Source organism: Pan troglodytes, chromosome 1 (assembly GCF_028858775.2).
Source record: "Pan troglodytes isolate AG18354 chromosome 1, NHGRI_mPanTro3-v2.0_pri, whole genome shotgun sequence".
Classification (NCBI taxonomy): Eukaryota; Metazoa; Chordata; class Mammalia; order Primates; family Hominidae; genus Pan; species Pan troglodytes.
The window spans coordinates 224,131,864-224,152,763 of NC_072398.2; the positions used below are offsets into that span (position 1 = coordinate 224,131,864).

At 46.2% G+C, this 20,900-nt stretch overlaps 1 protein-coding gene across 3 annotated transcripts in view; it reads left to right on the forward strand.

Annotated features, from left to right (window-relative positions):
* The window catches only part of UTS2 (urotensin 2), a 64,892-nt gene extending 46,210 nt beyond the window's left edge, over window positions 1-18,682 (forward strand). The window contains exons 2-7 of one of the 3 annotated variants that reach the window (XM_063805365.1): window positions 12,151-12,367; window positions 12,583-12,766; window positions 12,954-13,173; window positions 15,149-15,259; window positions 16,386-16,429; window positions 18,416-18,682. In XM_063805365.1, the coding sequence (XP_063661435.1) occupies window positions 13,071-13,173; window positions 15,149-15,259; window positions 16,386-16,429; window positions 18,416-18,532 (375 nt within the window). In that variant the 5' untranslated portion in view covers window positions 12,151-12,367; window positions 12,583-12,766; window positions 12,954-13,070 and the 3' untranslated portion in view covers window positions 18,533-18,682. Of the gene's footprint in view, window positions 1-12,150; window positions 12,368-12,567; window positions 12,767-12,953; window positions 13,174-15,148; window positions 15,260-16,385; window positions 16,430-18,415 lie in introns of all 3 variants that reach the window. The other 2 variants (XM_063805355.1, XM_063805358.1) reach the window with 2 other exon arrangements.
* The last annotated feature ends 2,218 nt before the right edge of the window (window positions 18,683-20,900 follow it).

Here is a 20,900-nt window from a genome sequence, read left to right on the forward strand (position 1 = left end):
GAGGAGGGGGAAAGCTGAGTGGAGCCCTTGGCTGCGTCTTGGAGATGAGGTTGAGTTCTGTATGACTCAGGAGCACCATGAGCAGAGGAGAAAGTGCAGGGCCTAGGATGGGTGTGGGTGGCGCTGAGGACATGACTCTGAAGCTGGCATGAAACTAGATTATGAGAGGGCTGGAGCCTTGCGCAGAGGGGGCCTGGACTTCCTCCTGTGGGCCTTGCCCCATGGGAACCCAGCTTTCTGAGTGCTGTTTCATAGCTCTCCACGCTCACGCTCACTTGACACCCCCTCTACCGTCACTGGTGTCCCTGCTGAGAAACTGTCTGGTGAGGCTGAATGGAAGCTCTTCCCAGCCCACCAGACGTTTCTCCCTGCCTACTTTCAGCTGCGAGGAGGCCCAGCCTCCAGGTGGGCGAGCCAGGTCGTCTTAGACAACTGGGGCCACACGAGCGACCCCGGGCCACAGCAACCCCCAACTGCTCACCCACAGGCAAGGGGACCAGAGCGTGGGCATGGTCAGCGTGGTCGACCATGACGGTTCCTCCAACCCTGGCCCAGAGCCCTTTCCACGGTGCCTGTGGCTCTTCATGGAGGGGCGGAGCTTCTCTCCCCACCTGTCATGGGCTAACTTGTGTCCCCTGCACATTCATCCGTTGAGATCCTACCTTAGAATGGAATTGTATTAGTTTGTTTATTTGTTTATTTGAGACAGGGTCTCACTCTGTCACCTAGGCTGAGTGCAGTGGCACAATCTTGGCTCATGGCAGCCTTGACCTCCTGGGCTCAAATGATCCTCCCACCTCAGCCTCCCGAGTAGCTGGGACCACAGGTGTGTGCTACCAAGCCTGGCTAATTTTTAAAATTGTATTTGTAGAGATGGGGTCTCCCTGTGTTGCTCGGGCTGGTCTGGAACTCCTGGCCTCAAGTGATCTTCTCGCCTCAGCCTCCCAAAGTTCTGGGATTACAGAACCACCATGCTCAGCCTGTATTTGGAGATAGGGTCTGTAAGAGGTAATTAAGGTAAACATGAGGTCATTAGGGTGGGCCCTAATCCAATATGATTGGTGTCCTTATGAGAAGAGGCAATTAGGACACAGACACACAGAGGGACCGCTGTGGGAGGACACAGTGGGAAGATGGTACCGGACAGACAGACACACAGAGGGACCGCTGTGGGAGGACACAGGGGGAAGATGGTATCGGACAGACAGACACACAGAGGGACCGCTGTGGGAGGACACAGGGGGAAGACGGTATCGGGGCCAAGAGGAAACTCCTCCTTCACCCTCTGATTGTTCACAGAAAATCAACTGACAAAAGGTAGGTTAGTAGGAGAAGCAGCACACGGATTTATTAATATGCATAGAGGCAGAGCACAGAGTGATTGCCCACAGTGCATGGGGTACTGATACGTACATACCCCTCTTCTTAGGGGAAAGGAGATGGGAAGGTGCGAATGATTTTAGGGGGACAGTACATGATTTTTAGGAGAATTCAATGGGTGTGAAGAACATACAATGGTCTGGGACAAAGTCTGTTGGGCACGCAGAGCAGAGAATGGTTTGTGACCAAAGTCTCTTCAAGCATGCTGACAGACGTCAGTCCTTCTTCCTGGGATCTGAGTTCAGTTAAAGAAAACTCAAAGAAGGGACCAGAGGCCACTGTTGTCTTCTTTGGTGGGTGCAGACATGAGGCAGACAAGGGAACCTCAGAGGACAACTTCCTGTCATGCTTTGGGAGGGACAGAGGATTGAGAGACAGGAGGGAGAGGGGGAAGGTCGGAGAGGCCTGGAGGCTGCTTCTTTAGTCCGGCAGGACAAAGCGCCATGTTGTGGAGTGTCAGTTCCTGAGCCCCCATGATGACCATCTGCCAGCCAGGGAGAGATGCCTCAAGAGACACGCCTCAGGAGACATCAGCCCTGCCGACATCTTGATCTGGGACTTCCAGCCTCCAGAGCTGTGAGAACGAACTTTACATTGTTGGAGCTGTCTGTGGTACTTTGTGATGGCAGCCTACACAAACACACACAACAGCCCTTGAATCCAGGCTGGCCTGGGGCCTCGCTGTGACCTGGAGACGGCGGTGGAAGTGCCTCGAGACACGCTGACGCTTCCACTCTTGCCCTCCTGCTGCCCTGAGATGCCTTGTGAATTCTCCCGGGCAGACCCCCCGGGGGATGAGGCCATGTGGAGAGGGAGGCCCTGCTGTCAGCCAGCACCAGCCTCCAGATGGCCGGGCCAGGTCATCTTAGACAACTGGGGCCACAGCAACCCCAACTGCTCACCCATAGATAGAATCATGAACCAATTAAACGGTTGTTGTCTTAAGTCAATATATTTTGGTGGGGATGGGGGGTTCTTACACAGCAATGGATAACTAGACGTTAAATTTGGGCTGGAAACTAAATAAAATAAATAAAAATCAGATAAAACTAAATACAGAGCCCATGCACCAGGCTAAAAGGATTTCCCAAAATTCATTCATTCAATAAATGCCATTTGGGTGCCCACCAAGGCCAGGCGCTGTTCTAGGCACTTGGGATACATCAGTGAGCAAAACAGACAGAGCTCTCTGCTTTCATAGTAACCCCGATACACATAGTAAAAAGTAAAACGTGGTAAGTGAGATGGGAGAACATTCTAAATAGGGTAAGAGGAAATACAGGGGTAAAAGATGGCAGGCTGCAATTTTAAATAACGGCTGTCGGCCGGGCGTGGTGGCTCACGCCTGTAATCCCAGCACTTTGGGAGGCCAAGGCAGGCAGATCACCTGAGGTCGGGAGTTCGAGACCAGCCTGACCAACATGGAGAAACCCTGTCTCTACTAAAAATACAAAATTAGCCAGGCGTGGTGGTGCATGCCTGTAATCCCAGCTACTGGGGAGGCTGAGACAGGAGAATCACTTGAACCCGGGAGGCGGAGGTTGCAGTGAGCCAAGATTGCGCCATTGGACTCCAGCCTGGGCAACAAGAGCAAAACTTCGTCTCAAATAAAATAAAATAAAATAAAATAAAATAAAATAAAATAAATAACGGCTGTCAGGGTAGGCCTTATTGGAAACGTTATCGCCTACTTATTTGAGGAGAGACTAAAAGGAGGTGAACGTGGTAGCTACATAGCTATTGGAGGGAGAGCATTCCAAGCAGAGGGAACAGCCAGTGCAAAGGTCCCGCTGTAGTTTGGAAATTGAAAATTGATCCTCAGTGTTGGAGGTGGGCTCTAATAGGAGGTGTTTGGGTCACGGGGGTGGACCCCGATGAATAGATGAATGCCCTCCCTGGGGTGCGGGGCATTCAGTGAATTCTTGCTCTGTTAGTTCCTGAGAGAACTGGTTGTTAAGAGAGCCTGGCCCCTCCTGTCTCTCTCTTGCTTCCTGTCCTGCCATGTGGTCTCTGCAAACACCAGCTCCCCCTTGCCTTCTGCCATGAGTGCCCTCACCAGACGCAGATGCCAGCGCCATGCTTCTTGTACAAGCTGCAGAACTGTGAGCCAAATAAGCCTCTTTTCTTAACATTAAGGTTGGTGCAAAATTAATTGCAGATTTTGCCGTTGAAAGTAATGGCAAAAACCGCAATTAATTTTGCACCAACCTAATAATTGACCCAGCCTCAGGTATTCGCAGGTATCCTCAGGTATTCTCTTACAGCAACAGTAAATGGACCTAGACAGGCCCAGAGGTAGGAGCATGCAGGGGACATAGCGGGGGAACTGCAGGAGAAGAGGCCTGGCCCAGCAGGCCCACGGTGAGGGCTTTGCTTTTCTCAGAAGAAAGAGGTCTTTTAGGCAGGGCGCGGTGGCTCACACCTGTAATCCCAGCACTTTGGGAGGCCGAAGTTGCGGGGGCGGGGGGGAATCACCTGAGGTCAGGAGTTCGAGACCAGCCTGGCCAACATGGTGCAATCCCATCTCTACTAAAAATACAAGAATTAGCCGGGCGTGGTGGGCAGCGCCTGTAATCCCAGCTACTTAGGAGACTGAGGCAGGAGAATCGCTTGAACCAGGGGCATGGAGGTTGCAGTGAGCCGAGATTGTGCCACTGCACTCCAGCCTGGTAACAGAGTGAGACTCCATCTCAGGAAAAAAAAAAAAAAGAGGTGTTTTGTTAGAAACCAGTATTCTGGCCATTGGCACCTGGGGGAATCCTGAAGTCCAAAACCTACTTGTCACCAAAGTAGAAATATGAACAGAGTTTGCCCTCACATGTTCTTCACGCTCCACACCACCTGCCAGACGCTGTGCCTAACCACCACTGGGGACCTGCTCGTTTCCGCCTTTTGTCCCGGGGAAAGAGGGCTGTTTCCTGAGGGACGGGGCAGTGGTGGGCACCAAGCCTGGCTGCCTGGGGCCAGGCTCGGCTCTGCCACTCACTAGCATTGACCTGGGGCCTGCTGCGGAGGCTGCTGTGAGGACACCGCGTGCAAAAGGCAAATCGGGTCAAGCCCACTGCAAGAAAACCCAGTTACATGATCGCCCTTCTTGAACCATCTCTCTCCTGATGCCAGAGCATCTTCCAGCTGCTGGCCCTCTTCTCTGCCCCCTTTCTAGCAAGACTCTGCAAAAGACTTGGTGCTTATGGTTTCTACCTTTTTCCCCCTTTTGTTTCTTGAACCCACTCCAACCAGACTTCCAACCCCCCAGGCCACCAAAATGGCTCTTGTCAAAGTTGCCAGCATTCAGCTGCCTTCTTGACCTCTCTCCCAGGGGTTTAACAGGCACCCCAAACCAACACTTCCAAACCAAATCACTGACGATCCCCTCCAACCTATTCCAAACTCGTTGCACAGTTTGGTTACAGGTAACGTCACCTTGCCAGGTTCTCAGGCCCAAAACTCTGGGATCATCCTTGGTGTTCCTCTTTCATATCCAGCACTCCTGCAGGTACTGCTGGCTCTTCCTTCAAAACAGGTGCAGGGATCTGACCTCTTCACAGACGCTGGAGTGAGCCTTTTTTTTTTTTTTTTTTTTTTTGAGATAAGGCCTTGCTCTGTCACCCAGGCTAGAGTGCAGTAGTGTGATCTCGGCTCAGTGCAACTTCTGCCTCACAGGTTCAAGCAATTCTCATACCTCAGCCTCCCGAGTAGCTGGAATTCCAGGTGTCCACCACCATGCCCAGCTAGTTTTCGTATTTTTAGTCAGAGTTTCACCATGTTGGCCAGGCTGGTCTCGAACTCCTGATCTCAAGTGATCCTCCTGCCTTGGCCTCCCAAAGTGCTGGGATTACAGGTGTAAGCCACCAGGCCCAGCCCGGACTGAGCCTTTTAAACATAATTTAGTCCGACCATGGTGGCTCACGCCTGTAATCCCAGCACCTTGGGAGGCCGAGGCAGGAGGATGGCTTGAGCTCAGGCATTTGAGGCTGCAGTGATTAGTGATTGCACCACTGTGCTCCAGCCTGGGCAACAGAGTGAGGCCCTGTCTCGAAAAATAATAATAATAGAAATAAAACACAGTTTAGATTGTGCCATACTGTTCTTCAAAATGGACCTCCTATCTCATTTTAAAACAGAAAGTCCTTACAGTAGCTTCCGGAGCCTGTGTGACCTGCCCTTCTGCATCTTTCTGGCCTCAACTCCCACACTTCTCCCCTTTGATCACACTGAACCACACGGGCCTCCTGGCTGTTCCTCAAACAGGCCTAATACAATCCCACCCCAGGGCCTTGGCACTCGCTGTTCCATCTGCCTGGAGGCTCTTTCTCTCAGCTAGCTGTGAGGCTCTCTCCACGTTTCCTGCAAGCCTATGCTGACCCTCTCCAGGAAAAGAGCCCTTCCATCCCATCGCCCACCTGAACCTACTTAGTTATTTGTGGCATTGATCACCACCTGACACTGAACATAAACTCGGTGAGGCTTCGTCTGTTTTGGTCATTGCTACATCCCTAGTACCCCACACAGTCCCTGGCACATGCTCGATGTTTGTTGAATGAGTGAGAGAATAACATTACTCACTGTTCAACAAACACCCTTTTTGTCTCCTCATTGCTATATATATATGTATGCATTTTTTTTTAGACAGGATCTCGCTCTGTCGCCTAAGCTGGAGTGCAGTGGTGCAATCTTGGCTCACTGCAGCCTCCGCCTCCTGGGATCAGGCCATCCTCTCTCCTCAGCCTCCTAAGTAGCTGGGACTACAGGTGCATGCAACCATGCCTGGCTAATTTTTCATATTTTTTGTAGAGACAGGGTTTTACCATGTTGCCAAGACTGGTACTGAACTCCTGGGCTCAAGTGATCTGCCTGCCATGGCCTCTCAAAGTGCTGAGATGACAGGCATGAGCCATGCCCAGGCTCCTCATTGCTGGTAAATGACAAAACCCCAAATTCCTCGATATGGTCACGTGACATAGCCCCACTGATCTCTGGTTTTATCTGGCTGTGTCCAGCCCTTGGCAAACATGCTGGGCGCATGGCTCAGGCTGTTCCCTCATCTGACCCCAGGGCCTTTGCACTCACTGTTCCGTCTGCCTGGAGGCTCTTCCTCTCAGATAGCTTCGAGGCCCTCTCCACATTTCCTGCAAGCCTATGCTGACCCTCTGCAGGAAAAGAGCCTCAGTCCCCACCATTCTCCCCACTATCTCTTGAGGGGACCAGCACGGGGCCTGTGACCCCCTCAGGGGTTATTGCTGCAGCTGACAGACGAGGCATTCAGTAGTCACTTAAGCCAAATGGTTATCTGAAATATAGGTGACTAGAAATGAAATCTAGAATTCATGTAGATTAGATTAAATTAAAATTTTAATTAATTTTAATTAATATAAATTAAAAGTCTATCTGAGAGCCTCTAACCTATGATTTACATGAACACAAGTAAGAATGGACCCCGATGATGTCTGCAGGAAGTTCAGAAGTTCAATGTCAGTTGAATATGAGCTGCCCTGGTTTCAGGTATCCTCAACTTCTCTGGACCCAAGTCTGTGCATAAAAATGGTACAAACATTGCAGTATTCAAAGCACACACAAACATATTCCTCACAGATCACCCCAAATTATGATATTTATTTGGCAATCAGTGAATAGGCTTTAAGTATTTGGCAAAGTCAATTCCTATCAATTTCTCTTCATGGAATCCCCACAACCGAGGAGAATCAATGTAACCTCATATTCAGAAGTTATGACCAGCTGGGCGTGGTGGCTCACACTGTAATCCCATCACTATGGGAGGCTGAGGCAAGTGGATCACTTGAGGCTAGGAGTTTGAGACCAGCCTGGTGAACATGGTGAAACACCATCTCTACTGAAGATACAAAAATTAGCTGAGTGTGGTGGTGCATGCCTGTAATCCCAGCTACTTGGGAGGCTGAAGCGTGAGAATAGGGACTTGCTTGAACCCTGGAGGTGGTGGTTGCAGTAAGCTGAGATCGCACCACTGCACTCCAGCCTGGGCGACAGAGTGAGACTCTGTGTCAAAAAAAAAATAATTAATAGAAGTTATGACCATATCATACAACGACAAACATGTCAGCAGGGAGAGGGAGTTTAGATCAATTTCAAAACAAAAACTGAAAAGAGGTTTGTAATTTTTATGATATGCTTCTCCAGTGGATAGGAGTGCTCCATAGACAAAGCCATCCCAAATATTAATGGTTTACTTCTTTATGACACGCAGAAAATGCCCCTCTCTTTTCAGAAGTTACTTTGTTTGCAGCTAATTAGAGGAATCCCACTTCTCAGGGTGGTCTTTGTTCATGTATGTCCTGGCACAGATGTGAAGCCATGCTGCTTAATGCAAGGGCCATTAGCGTGGAATGACGTGCTCAGTACATTTCTGGGACAAGGTGACACTGTCATTGATGGTCTGTTGAAGGAAAGAAGCTAATTTTCTTTTAAGCGTAAGCCTTTAGTAGTAACTTAATTAGGCCATGCTGTAAAACCATCACTAATAACTGTCAGAAGTACCCCCTGAGTCACCAGGGAATGACAAAGCTTGGCAAACAGCCTCTTCCTTGGAGCCCCGGAGTTCATCTCCCACCTCATTTTGAAATGGTCCTCACGGGTCTTCAAAGACCCCTGTCTCTTGGCCTGAGTCCGTCCTTCCTCTTTGTGAGACTTCATGAGTGCTTTACATATATATAAACATGCATGAGCATAAACATGCACATGTAATACACAGACAGACAATGTAAAACAGCGTTTTTTTTTTTTTCTGGAGACTGGGTCTCACTCTGTTGCCCAGGCTGGAGTGCAATGGCATGATCACAGCTCACTGCAACCTCAACCTCCCAGGCTTAGGTGATCCTCCCACCTCAGCCTCCCAAGTGGCCCAGACCACAGGTGCACAACTACTCCTGGCTAAGTTTTGTATTTTTTGTAGAGACAGGGTCTCACTAGGTTGCCTAGGCTTGTCTCAAACTCCTGGGTTTGGCAATCTTCCTGCCTCAACCTCCCAAAGTGCTAGGATTACAGGTGGGAGCCACCATGCTGCACCAAAACATTTTAAGAAAAGAAAAAAATCCCTTTATTTTCAATTCTGTAAAATGACACCACCAGTGCTTGCCCACAAGCTCATCTTTTTTTTTTAACATAGTAGTAACTACCTGATATTTTAGTTCTTTTATTATATTTTCCAAGTTTTTATAATCTTTTAGTTACTATTTTAATGATTACCAAAATTACATTTTGATACTTAATGCACTTATTTAGGGCATTGAGGCCAAAAGGTTGAATTACAGGAGAGATGGAGGATTGTGGGGAGAGCAAGGGTGAGTAGGGAGAGGAAGGAGGGAAGAGGGAGGAGTCAAGTCACTGAGGGCAGAGGGCAGAGGTCAGAAGGCCAGTGGGATCCTGGTCCCTGCTCCTCCACTTTTCCTGGGATTCTGGAAGCTATCCAGTGTCTTTCCAACATGCTTCAACTTCCTTCCTTCCTTCCTTCCTTCCTTCCTTCCTTCCTTCCTTCCTTCCTTCCTTCCTTTTCTTCCTTCCTTCCTTCCCTCTCTCTCTCTCTCTCTCTTTCTTTTCCTACAGAGTCTTCCTTTGTGGCCCAGGCTGGAGTGCAATGGCACGATCTCGGCTCACTGCAACCCCCACCTCCTGGGTTCAAGCAATTCTCCTGCCTTAGCCTCCCAAGTAGCTGGGATTATAGGCGCCCACCACTACTCCCGGCTAATTTTTGTATTTTTAGTAGAGATGGGGTTTCACCATATTGGCCAGGCTGGTCTCAAACGCCTGGCCTCAGGTGATGCACCTGCCTCGGCCCCCCAAAGTGCTGGGCTTACAAGTGTGAGCCACCATGCCTGGCTGTTTTCTTAAATTGGATGGAAGTGGTTTCTCTTGGACGTTAGGTTCCGTCCTCTGTCCGACCCTGCTGGCACATGGGGGTGCTGAGAAATATCTGTCGAAAGAGTTAACAAGTCTTAAGTGATTGGAGCACTTTCCATCTTAGAGGACAGTGTGCGAGCACTCGCCCTGGGCTCTCCTGCCGAGGCCTCCAGGCGCTCCCACACAGCCAGCCTGGGCCTTCGGGAAGGTTCCCCAACTGTCAGCAGCAGGGGTCCCCCAGGGACTCTCTTCACTTTATTTGCCCTCGCAGGAATCTTCTTTCAGTTCCTCCTCCTCGGAGGCCACGCTTCCCCGACTTCTCTCGCTGGAGGCTCCACACTCCACTCACCACTGAACAGATGGCTGCCCTGTTCCTTTCGGTTCCTGCTCAGATGCCCCTTTTCCAGGGCATCCCGAGGGCCCTGTCTGAAATCACACTTGCCCTGACCACCTGCCCCTGTACTTGTTATTGTTCTTCATAGCAATAAACAATTCCTACAGCGTATGTTCATGTTGTTGTCTATCGCCTCCAGTCAGAAAGTTCATGAGAGTAGAAACATTTTATTTTGTTCACCGTTCTTTCCCCTAAACAGAGACTCCCATAGGGCTGGTGCCCCACTCACTGATTCAACAAATATTTATCGAGTCTGCCTACTGTAAAGGATAAATACATAAAATAGTGCGATAGCCAGGTGTGGAGGCTCACACCTGGAATCCCAGCACTTCTGGGGGCCGAGGCAGGAGAATCTCTGGAGCCCAGGAGTTTGAGGCCAGCCTGGGCAACATAGCAAGACCCTGTCTGTACAAAAAATAAAAAAGCCATGCATGGTGGTTTGCGCCTGTAATCCCAGGGGGTTGGAAGGCTGAGGCTGAGGCAGGAGGATTGCTTGAGGTTAAGATTTTGAGACCAGCCTGGGCAACACAGTGAGACCCCATCTGAAAAAAAAAAACTAGCTCAGTGTGGTGGCATGTGCCTGTGGTTCCAGCTATTTGGAAGGCCAAGGTAGAATTGCTTGAGCCTGGGAGGTCAAGGCTACAGTGAGTCATGATCATGCCACTGAACTCCAGCCTGGGTGACAGAGTGAGATCCTGTCTCAAAATAATGATAATAATAATAATAATAATGATAATAATAATGGCCAGATGTGGTGGCTCACACCTGTAATCCCAGCACTTTGGGAGGCTGAGGCAGGTGGATCACTTAAGGCCAGGAGGTCAAGACCAGCCTGAAGTCCTTTTCAAACCTTTTGTCATATCGCCCAGGCTGGAATACAGCAGCATGATCTCAGCTCACTGCAACCTCCGCCTCCCAGGTTGAAGCTATCCTCCTGCCTCAGCCTCCGGAGTAGCTGTGACTACAGGTGCCCGCCACCACGCCTGGCTAATTCTTTTATTTTCTGTAGAGACAGGGTTTCACCATGTTGGCCAGGCTTGTCTCAAACTCTTGACCTCAGGTGATCTGCCCGCCTCAGCCTCCCAAAATGCTGGGATTATAGGCGTGAGCCACCGCGCCTTGCTCGGCTTTTTCATTTTCTTACCAGTATCTTGAGCAAATGTTTCTAATTTTGATAAAGTCCAATTTATCAGTTTTGTTCATCTATTGATTAATTTACAAAAATGGTATCTATGGTATACATCATGACTTGTTTGTTTGTTTTGAGAAGGAGTTTTGCTCTTGCCACCCAGGCTGGAGTGCAGTGGTGTGATTTTGGCTCACTGCAACCTCTGCCTCCCAGGTTCAAGCAATTCTCCTGCCTCAGCCTCCCAAGTAGCTGGGACTACAGGCACCTGCCACCACGCCCAGCTAATTTTTGTATTTTTAGTAGAGACGGGGTTTCACCATGTTGGCCAGGCTGGTCTTGAGCTCCTGACCTCAGGTGATCCACCTGCCTTGGCCTCCCAAAGTGCTGGGATTACAGGTGTGAGCCACTGTGCCTGGCCATGATTATTATTATTATTATTGTTATTAGTTTGATGTTTTGATATATGCATACATTGTGGAATGGCTGAATCAAGCTAATTCGCATGTGTATTACTTCACATTTTTAGCATTTTTTTGTGATGAGAACACAAAATCGATTTTTAGAAATCTTCAACTATACATTGTTATTAATCAGAGTCACCCTGAGGTACATAGATCTCTTGAACTTATTCCTCCTGTCTCAATTTTTTTCCTGTGTGATTTGTGTCTTGTCTAAGAAATATTTGCCTAACCTGAGGTTGTGAAGGTGTTCATGTTTTTTCCCCTAGTAGTTCTATCATTACGTTGTAACCACTTTTTTTTCTTTCTTCTTTTTTTTTTTTTTTGAGACATGGTCTCGCTCTGTCACCCAGGCTGGAGTGCAGTGGGGCGATCTTGGCTCACTGCAGCCTCAACTTCCCAGGCTCAAGTGATATAGGCATGCACCACCACACCTGGTTAATTGTTGTATTTTTGGTAGAGACAGTGTTTCTCCTTCTCTTTTTTTTTTTTTTTTTTAGACAGAGTCTCGCTCTGTCACCCAGGCTGGACTGCTGTGGCGCAGTCTTGGCTCACTGCACCCTCCGCCTCCTGGATTCAAGCAATTCTCCTGCCTCAGTCTCCTGAGTAGCTGGGATTACAGGCACGTGCCACCATGCCTGGCTAATATTTGTATTTTTAGTAGAGACGGGGTTTCACCATGTTGGTCAGGCTGGTCTCAAACTCCTGACCTCGTGATCCATCCGCCTCAGCCTCCCAAAGTGCTGGGATTACAGGCGTGAGCCACTGCACCCGGCCGAGACAGTGTTTCTCTATGTTGCCCAGGCTGGTCTTGAAATCCTAAACTCAAGTGATCCTCCTGCCTCAGCCTCTCAAAGTGCTGAAATTACAGGCATGAGCCACCGTGCCTGGCCTATCTTTGTAACTTTTGTGTTTAGGTCCACAGAAAGTTTTGAGCAAAGAACTACCATGATCTGACTTATGCAGATGCTTCTGGCATCACTCTGCTGTGCTGAGCCTGTGGCAGGCCCGAAGGCAGACTTCAGGACGCCTGTCGGGGACCTTTCCACCCATCCGGGCTTGGATCAGCTTGGGCAGAGTACAGTTGGGAGTAGAGGCCACATTCTGGAAATGTTTATCAGCGAGTTTTCTGGTGTAAGTCCTTCCTCCCTCCTTGCTGAATAATAATCAACTTTATGAAGTTATTTCCTTTCTCTGAAGATTGAAGTGCTTGCGGCTTCACATGAGGCCACGTGTATGTACAGAATTGTCTTGAGCCTGGAGCAATGTTTGCTATGTATTTTAACTTTTCACTGTTTTAAAGGAAATAGCTGGTTTTAAGTTTTAATCCACAGATTGTCATTCTTCAGGGATGGCAGCCCTAAACACAGCATGGCAACTCATCTACTCACTCATGAAAGATTAAAAAATGGAAACCAACGTATTTCATCTTATGCTCTGCGTCACTTCTGCTCGGACTCATAAATCCACGTCTCTTTGCTTTGGCCACTTCAACTCATATCCAAGCCTTCCTTTAATTCATGATTTATTGCTGTAAGTTGCCTCTTTTGCCAGATTTATAAACTCATTGTTCTTTATATAATACCTACTTTGTACACTAGGCAACAAGACAGTTAATTTATTGTCTATGACTTGTTACCTTGAAAAATTACATCAATGCAAAGTGATTGCCTTTTAGCCTCCATAGCCAATAAATTCATTTTTTTTTTTTTTTTTGGAGAGGATGATGTCAGGTCATAGGATGATATATATAATCAGTGAGCAGGCAGAATGAGGAGACAGTTGAAAGTTCTCTACAACAGAAGCCAAGAAGGAAGCCGTCTATCTTGTGGCGATCATGTATAAGCTGGCCTCCTGCTGTTTGCTTTTCATAGGATTCTTAAATCCACTCTTATCCCTTCCTCTCCTTGACTCCAGGGAAATATCCTTTCAACTCTCAGGTAAGATTTTTTTTTTCCCCTTATGTTAGTCTTGAAAGAGCCTTTACTAGTCTTAAATTCAATGTTAGAGGTAAGAATGGGATTCCTGCTCGAAGGAGTCTGGAGTCTTGTTCTCTCAATAGTCCCAGCTTTGAAAAGAATATTAAAGGATCCTTACTGCACATTTTAGATGTGGTAATGGATACAGTTTTTTTTTTTCTGTCTCTACAATGTAAAAGGAGAAGAGGATAATTGCTTGTTTCATGTTACCTCTGTACTCTTGTTTTGGGTAATATATACATTTTTCCAATTTTAAAAATTGCATGAAATTTAAAACATCATTACTTTTGGTTTTTACTTTAAATGAACTGGTTGAATGTAGCACTGGTTGTTCTAATTATAGATTATTAATGGATTTATTTGTTTCACCTTTTGTTTAAAAAAATCATCTGATATGTGTTCTACGAAACAAAAATGTTTACTAAAAATTTTTTAGTAAATGACAAACTAGGGAACTAGGGAGTTCATAGACTTCCAAGTATATTGATCGTTTCCTTTTGATTTATGTTAATTCAGTTTAAGTCTAAGTTGAGTTAAAGAAATACACATCAGTCAAGTAGTTTCTCATTTTGCCATTATCTTTCCATTTAGTTAAAGAAATGAGAAAGCTAATGCTTGGGGATTAGGTTCCATCAAAAACTTAACTAGATTTAATCTTATCTTTAATCTTGAGTACTTCTAGGCTTTTTTTAAATAAAGAAAAAAAACAAACAAACCCTCTTTTAAGCCAAGGATTTTATAGTTTCTAGTCTCTAAAAGTTCATCCCAAGCAGCTTTCTGATGATCGTCAAGCACTGTCATCAGGCACTGCCAACCAACTTCCCGAGTCACCGAGATGATCATTGGCTGTCCTACTAATAGTTAAACACTGGCATTAACTTTACCGAATCTCTGCTATTTACAAAGAAACAGCACACATCTCAAGATGAAATAAGTGAAAATATTCAGCTACTACTGTCATCTTAAAAAATTTACAAGTAATTTAAGAAACATAGGTGAAATGAGTGTAGCATCTCACACAAATTCGAAACAAGTGGCAGCTTATCTCAGAATTTGTTCTCATTTATTTCTCCAGAAATGTGCTTTCCTATCAGCATTTACAGATGATGAAATTTTATAGATTTTCATTAACAGTCTTTAGAAGTGCTGTGAATGTGCTCAGATGCCTTTATGATGATCTGCTCACTGTCCTCCAATCAAGGTTGCAGCTATTTGTAAGCCTGTGGCACGCCGGTCCCACACATGGCCTCCCACCCTGACTCCCACAGCCTCGAATCGCAACACAGCAGCAGGTCTGCACTTACCACGCCTCACACTCCGGTGTGCCCTTTCCACACACCTTAAGCGCACTTACCATGCATTCTATATGCCATCTGGTCGACCACATTTCACATAGGAAACGCCACAATCAAGTTCCTTACAGATGATTTTGAAGCCAATTCTAAGTATAATAATTGTATTGAAATCTTGAAGTTCAGTAAGAGAAGAGGTGATACCATCCTACTGGCTTTATAGGAAGATTGTAAACAATCTTTCTTTGTCCTCTCCAATGTCACCACCCAAATATCTAAAAGCAAAAAGGCAGTAGGCAGCAGTAGATAAGCAGAAATGAGGGAGAGTCAGACTTTTTGAACCAAAATGGTTTTGAGAAAGGCTGTGGCTTATCCCTCAGCTCTCGTTCGAGGCAGCCGAGGGGCTTGGCTCATCACGCGGGTGTCAGATCCACGTCTCCCGGCTTCCCATTCTGCTGGCTGGCACACGGGCTGGTAGCATTTCCACCTCTTCTAGAATACCACTGATGACACGTCATGAACTCAGCGCTGGAAGTTTTTCTAGTGTTCATCTCCCTATCTCTGGTGCTCGCCAAAGACACAAGGAACAGAAATAACTAACCGAAGGATGAACCCAATTGTAAGTATCTGTTTTTACTCTGTAGCACCTCATGAAGATGCGCGCTTAACTCCAGAGGAGCTAGAAAGAGCTTCCCTTCTACAGATACTGCCAGAGATGCTGGGTGCAGAAAGAGGGGATATTCTCAGGAAAGCAGGTAAAATGCTTCTCATGTTTATAGCGTGTCTGATTTAATTGCTACTGAGCTTACCGTCTGTCCTCATCTGGAAGAGGTAAAGCTCTATTTTGGAATATAAAGATGAGCTATATAAAAGAAGTAATTACCAACACTCTCCCCTCCCGGCCTGTGCAACCCTCTTTTCCCCAGCAGCTCCTTGCTCGCACCGTGCTCTTTGGTACCTCAGCATTTTGTCTTTCTGTGTGGACTTTTATTTTTGCGGGGGTAGGGCTTGGTGGTAATTATTCCAGTTTCCAGTGAGTGCAATTTAAAATCCAGTTTCCCATTTACTGAAACCTGAAATTAATCTTTCTGTACTCCAGTTTCTTAATCTGTAATCAGGAATGATTAAGTTTCCACCTCAGAAGGTAACTTGTGAAGAGTCAATGAGTCAAGGCAAGTAAAATGCTCGAGTCACACAGAAAGTCATTAATAAAATGTCAGCTTATTCCCCCGTGGCCACATTCCTCCAAGCATTGACACATATGCTCAGGAAGTTCTGGAAACAAAATTGAGCCTTTTGCTGGGTGCAGTGGCTCACACCTGTAATCCCAGCACTTTGGGAGGCTGAGGTGGGTGGATCACTTGAAGTCAGGAGTTTAGGACCAGCCTGGCCAACATGGTGAAAACCCATCTCGACTAAAAATACAAATATCAGCCGGGCATGGTGGCGGGCACCTGTAATCCTAGCTACTAGGGAGGCTGAGGCAGGAGAATTGCTTGAACCCAGGAGGCGGAGGTTGTGGTGAGCCAAGATCTCACCACCGCACTCCAGCCTGGGCAACAGAGCAAGACTCTGTCTCAAAAAAAAAAAAAAAATTGAGCCTTTTAAGATAGGTATTGTTTAATAGACAGGAGTTCATTTGTTATAAAATATCTTTGACAAGCTACTGGACTGTGAAGTTACTGAGGACAATGCAGTGACTTCTGTGAATTCGAGATAAGAACAGGAGTGCCTGTCTGTCTGCATTCAAGAAAAGCTTGCTGTAATGTGGAAAAAGACCAGAAACTAGACATAATTTAGTAATATTATTTTGTATATTTTAAAACAAGCATACAAGAGAAACAACAGATCTGATGAACTGGCTTCAAAACTGTTTTTCAGACTCGAGTACCAACATTTTTAACCCAAGAGGAAATTTGAGAAAGGTAAGTGACTCTATTTATGAGTTAGGTTTAAAAAGGTGAACATTCTGTACTGGTTTTACAGGACTCTGAATTCATGAACTAGAGGAGTGTTCTTGGTGGAAACCACATCTTAAAATAATTGGCCAGCATGACCAGGCACGGTAGCTCATGCCTGTGATCCCAGCACTTTGGGAGGCCGAGGCGGGCGGACCACCTGAGGTCAGAAGTTCGAGACCAGCCTGGCCAACATGGTGAAACCCTGTCTCTACTAAAAATACAAAAATTAGCTGGGCGTGGTGGCACCTGTAATCCTAGCTACTCGGGAGACTGAGGCAGGAGAATCGCTTGAACCCGGGAGGCAGAGGTTGCAGTGAGCCGAGATCACGCCACTGCACTCCAGCCTGGGGGACAAGAATGAGACTTCATCTCAAAATAATAATAATAATAATTGGCCAGCATTATTTCAAAGCATTAATTTTTCCAAATTTTGATTGATATAAGATCTGAATGCAACAGGAACCTACCCAGTGCCTGTTTTGGGTAAATCAAATAAATTGTGAAAGAATGAAAAAAATAGGTGAGGTCCCTGCTCTCAAGTCTGGCATCCACTTGTGCTCTCATTCACCATCTAACATGCGGCCCACCACCAGCAGCACCGGGAGCACCTGGAAGCCAGTGAGGGATGCAGAATCTTAGGCCCACCTAGGACCTGCGGAAGCAAAATCTGCATCTTAACAAGATCCCCAGGTGATTCACATGCATGGGAAAGTGTGAAGGGCACTGCAAGACAACATCTAATGGAAGAAGGCCATGCTCCAGACATTGACCTGAACCATGTACAGAAGGCCGGGTGTGGTGGCTCACACTTGTCATCCCAGCACGGGAGGCCGAGGTAGGCGGATTGCTTGAGGCCAGGAGTTCAAGACCAGCCTGGGCAACACAGCGAAACCCTGTCTCTACAAAAAATACAAAACTTAGCCAGGCGTGGTGGCATCCACCTGTAATCCCAGCTATTCGGGAGGCTGGTGCAGGAGGATCACTTGAACCTGGAGGCGTGGGTTGCAGTGAGAGGAGATCGCACTACTTCACTCCAGCCCGGGGAACAGAGCAAAACTCCATCTCAAAAGAATACAATACAATACAGTATACACAATACATACAACACACAGAAGACAATACATGCACAGAACATGTTACTATTTATTTATTTATTTATTTATTTATTGAGACAGGGTCTTGCTCTGTTACCCAGGCTGGAGTGCAGTGGTGTGATCTTGGCTCACTGCAACATCCATCTCCCAGGTTCAAGCAATTCTAATGCCTCAGCCTCCCGAGTAGCTGGGACTACAGGAGCCCGCCACCACACCCAGCTAATTTTTGTAGAGACGAGGTTTCATCATGTTGCCCAGGCTGGTCTCAAACTCTTAGGCTCAAGTGATCTGTCCACCTCAGCCTCCTAAAGTGCTAGGATTATAGGCATGAGCCACCTGCCCAGCCGCTGAAATGATTTAAATAGAAATCGGTCAATGAGGGTTTAGGAAAATTCAGGACAATCGCTGGGCTGAACAGACTGGAAGGACACTCATTAGAGGTAGGGAGGTGGGCACAGGAGCCCCACGGGCCCGGGACACTCTTGTTACAATTATAGTCCAGGGAAAAATGCAAATACTTTTAAGAAGTCCAGTGTCATGGACACAGGAAGGGGAATATCATACTCTGGGGACTGTGGTGGGGAGGGGGGAGGGGGGAGGGATAGCATTGGGAGATATACCTAATGCTAGATGACGAGTTAGTGGGTGCAGCGCACCAGCATGGCACATGTATACATATGTAACTAACCTGCACAATGTGCACATGTACCCTAAAACTTAAAGTATAATTAAAAAAAAAAAAAAAAAAAAAGAAGTCCAGTGTCTTGACTCAAGATTCCTTTTTCTTATAGGAATCTTCACTCGTTGGTAACTTATCTGTTTTTGTTGTTGTTGTTGTTCGTTTGGATTGTTTTAGTTTCAGGATTTCTCTGGACAAGATCCTAACATTTTACTGAGTCATCTTTTGGCCAGAATCTGGAAACCATACAAGAAACGTGAGACTCCTGATTGCTTCTGGAAATACTGTGTCTGAAGTGAAATAAGCATCTGTTAGCTCAGAAACACCCACCTTAGAATATGAAAAATAACACAATGCTTGATTTGAAAACAGTGTGGAGAAAAACTAGGCAAACTACACCCTGTTCATTATTACCTGGAAAATAAATCCTCTATGTTTTGCACATATCATGAGTGGTTATTTTCCCTATAAACATGTCCTGAAAATTTATAATTATTCTTTTCTTCCATTTATCCTTAGAAAATTCTTTGAAATTTCAGAAGCAAAGCTAATGAATGAACAGAAGCAAACACTAAGAAAAAGTCACAAAAGTTAAACTTTTGTTAAATGGCAAATCATTTAAATAAACTACATTATCTTAGCTATGATGTCCTCTCAACCTTTTAAAAAGACAACATATTACTTTTAAAAAATAAATCACAGCCAGGCACAGTAGCTCACGCCTGTAATCCTAGCCCTTTGGGAAGCTGAAATGGGTGGATCACTTGAGACCAGGAGTTTGAGATCATCCTGGGCAACATGACAAAACCCTGTCTCTACCAAAAATACAAAAATTAGCAGGGCATGGTGGCGGGTGCCTGTAGTCCCAACTGCTCAGGAGGCTGAGGCAGGAGAATCGCTTGAACCTTTGGGGTGGAGCTTGCAGTGAGCCGAGATTGCACCACTGCACTCCAGCCTGGGCAACAGAGGAAGACTGTCTTGAAAATAAATAATAAAATAAATAAAATAAAAAAATAAAATAAAACAAAATAAAAAGAAAGCAGTATCTTGGCTTGGAAAAATCTCTAGTTACGGGTGTCTGAGATGAAGGGTGGGAGTGTCTGATGCTCCTTGGTTTCTGAAGTTCGTGGGGGAAGTTCATGTGCTGAGATTCTTTCTCTTGGCTGACCAAAGTCCTGAACACTTGACAATTTTAATCTTTTAACATTGAAACTTGTATGATCTCAGTTTCTGTGAGCTCAAGGATCACAGTTTCTTACACTGGGAAAAACACCTTGATGTCTCTTACAGAGAGAAGAAAGCTGAGGCGAGATTTAAGATTGTGGAAGAAAGAGCCTGGCTTACGAATTTTTTAAAACTATGTGTGTAAGTACTGACTTCTGTTCCGTGAATACATCTGTATAAATGTGGTTTATATATGTATAGAATATACAGTGTGAACTCCTGAGAATTCTGTGTGGTTCTACACAGAACCATGTATAGGGGAGGCCTGGATGTTTATGAGAAACTTGTTTCTCTCATTGAGCTCTGACATCCCACCACATTCCAGAGGGGTCTGCACCAACCAAACAGCAACATGCAACTTGTGTCAATCTTGTCACTGACCATCACAAGTTTCCTAGAGAGTACAGGTCTCAGAGAGTTTACCCTAAAGACATCAAGAACTTGGCCGGGTGCGGTGGCTCACGCTTGCAATCCCAGCACTTTGGGAGGCTGAGGCGGGTGGATCACGAGGTCAGGAGATCGAGACCATCCTGGCTAACATGGTGAAACCCCGTCTCTACCAAAAATACAAAAAAATTAGCCTGGCATGGTGGCGGGCTTGTAGTCCTAGCTACTCGGGAGGCTGAGGCAGGAGAATGGCATGAACCCAGGAGGCGGAGCTTGCAGTGAGCGGAGATTGCACCACTGCCCTCCAGCCTGGCAACAGAGCGAGGCTCCGTCTCAAAAAAAAAAAAAAAAAGACATCAAGAACAAATCTAAGGGAGAGATGTTTTAAACTGGAATGAATGTGCAAGCTCAGAAACATGCTAACATTGAGGACAGCTATGATAACACTGTGGTGTGTCTCTCAGTGTTGAAATTAAACCAGTTCTCTGGAACACAATGTTGGCACCATAAAACTATTCCTGTATCAGAGATAACTTAAAAGTGGAATTCCACTGCAGAATTCTGAAGTCCCTACTCATTTTAGTGTATCAGGTGATGATTCATACAGATTGGGGCTTTGCATCAGGTTTCTAGGGTCAGATTCCTACTCCCAGTGCACACCAGCTGTGAGTCTCTGATCCAGTTACTTGACTCCCCCTGCCTCAGTTTACTTCTCTGTAAAATGACAATAACACAATGCTTATTTCACAGGGCAGTTGTGAGGATTAAATAATTCACGTCAAGCACTTAGACCAGCACCTGTCAGAGTAGTATACACGCAAAGTATACTTAGCTGTTTTTCTTCCTGCTCTTATTATGGTTTGTTATAGAAAAGAAAGGTGCAAATGGTCTGAAAGGTGTAAACTTTAAAAAGCTCTGTTGGCTTCAGGATCTTGTTCCCTATTTTAATTTCTAGATTTTGTTGCCACCAGTTACACAGTCAGATCTTGTACACAGGTTCACCCTAGCTCCCACAAGCTTAGCGTTCCAATAATGGAACACTAGGTGTAAA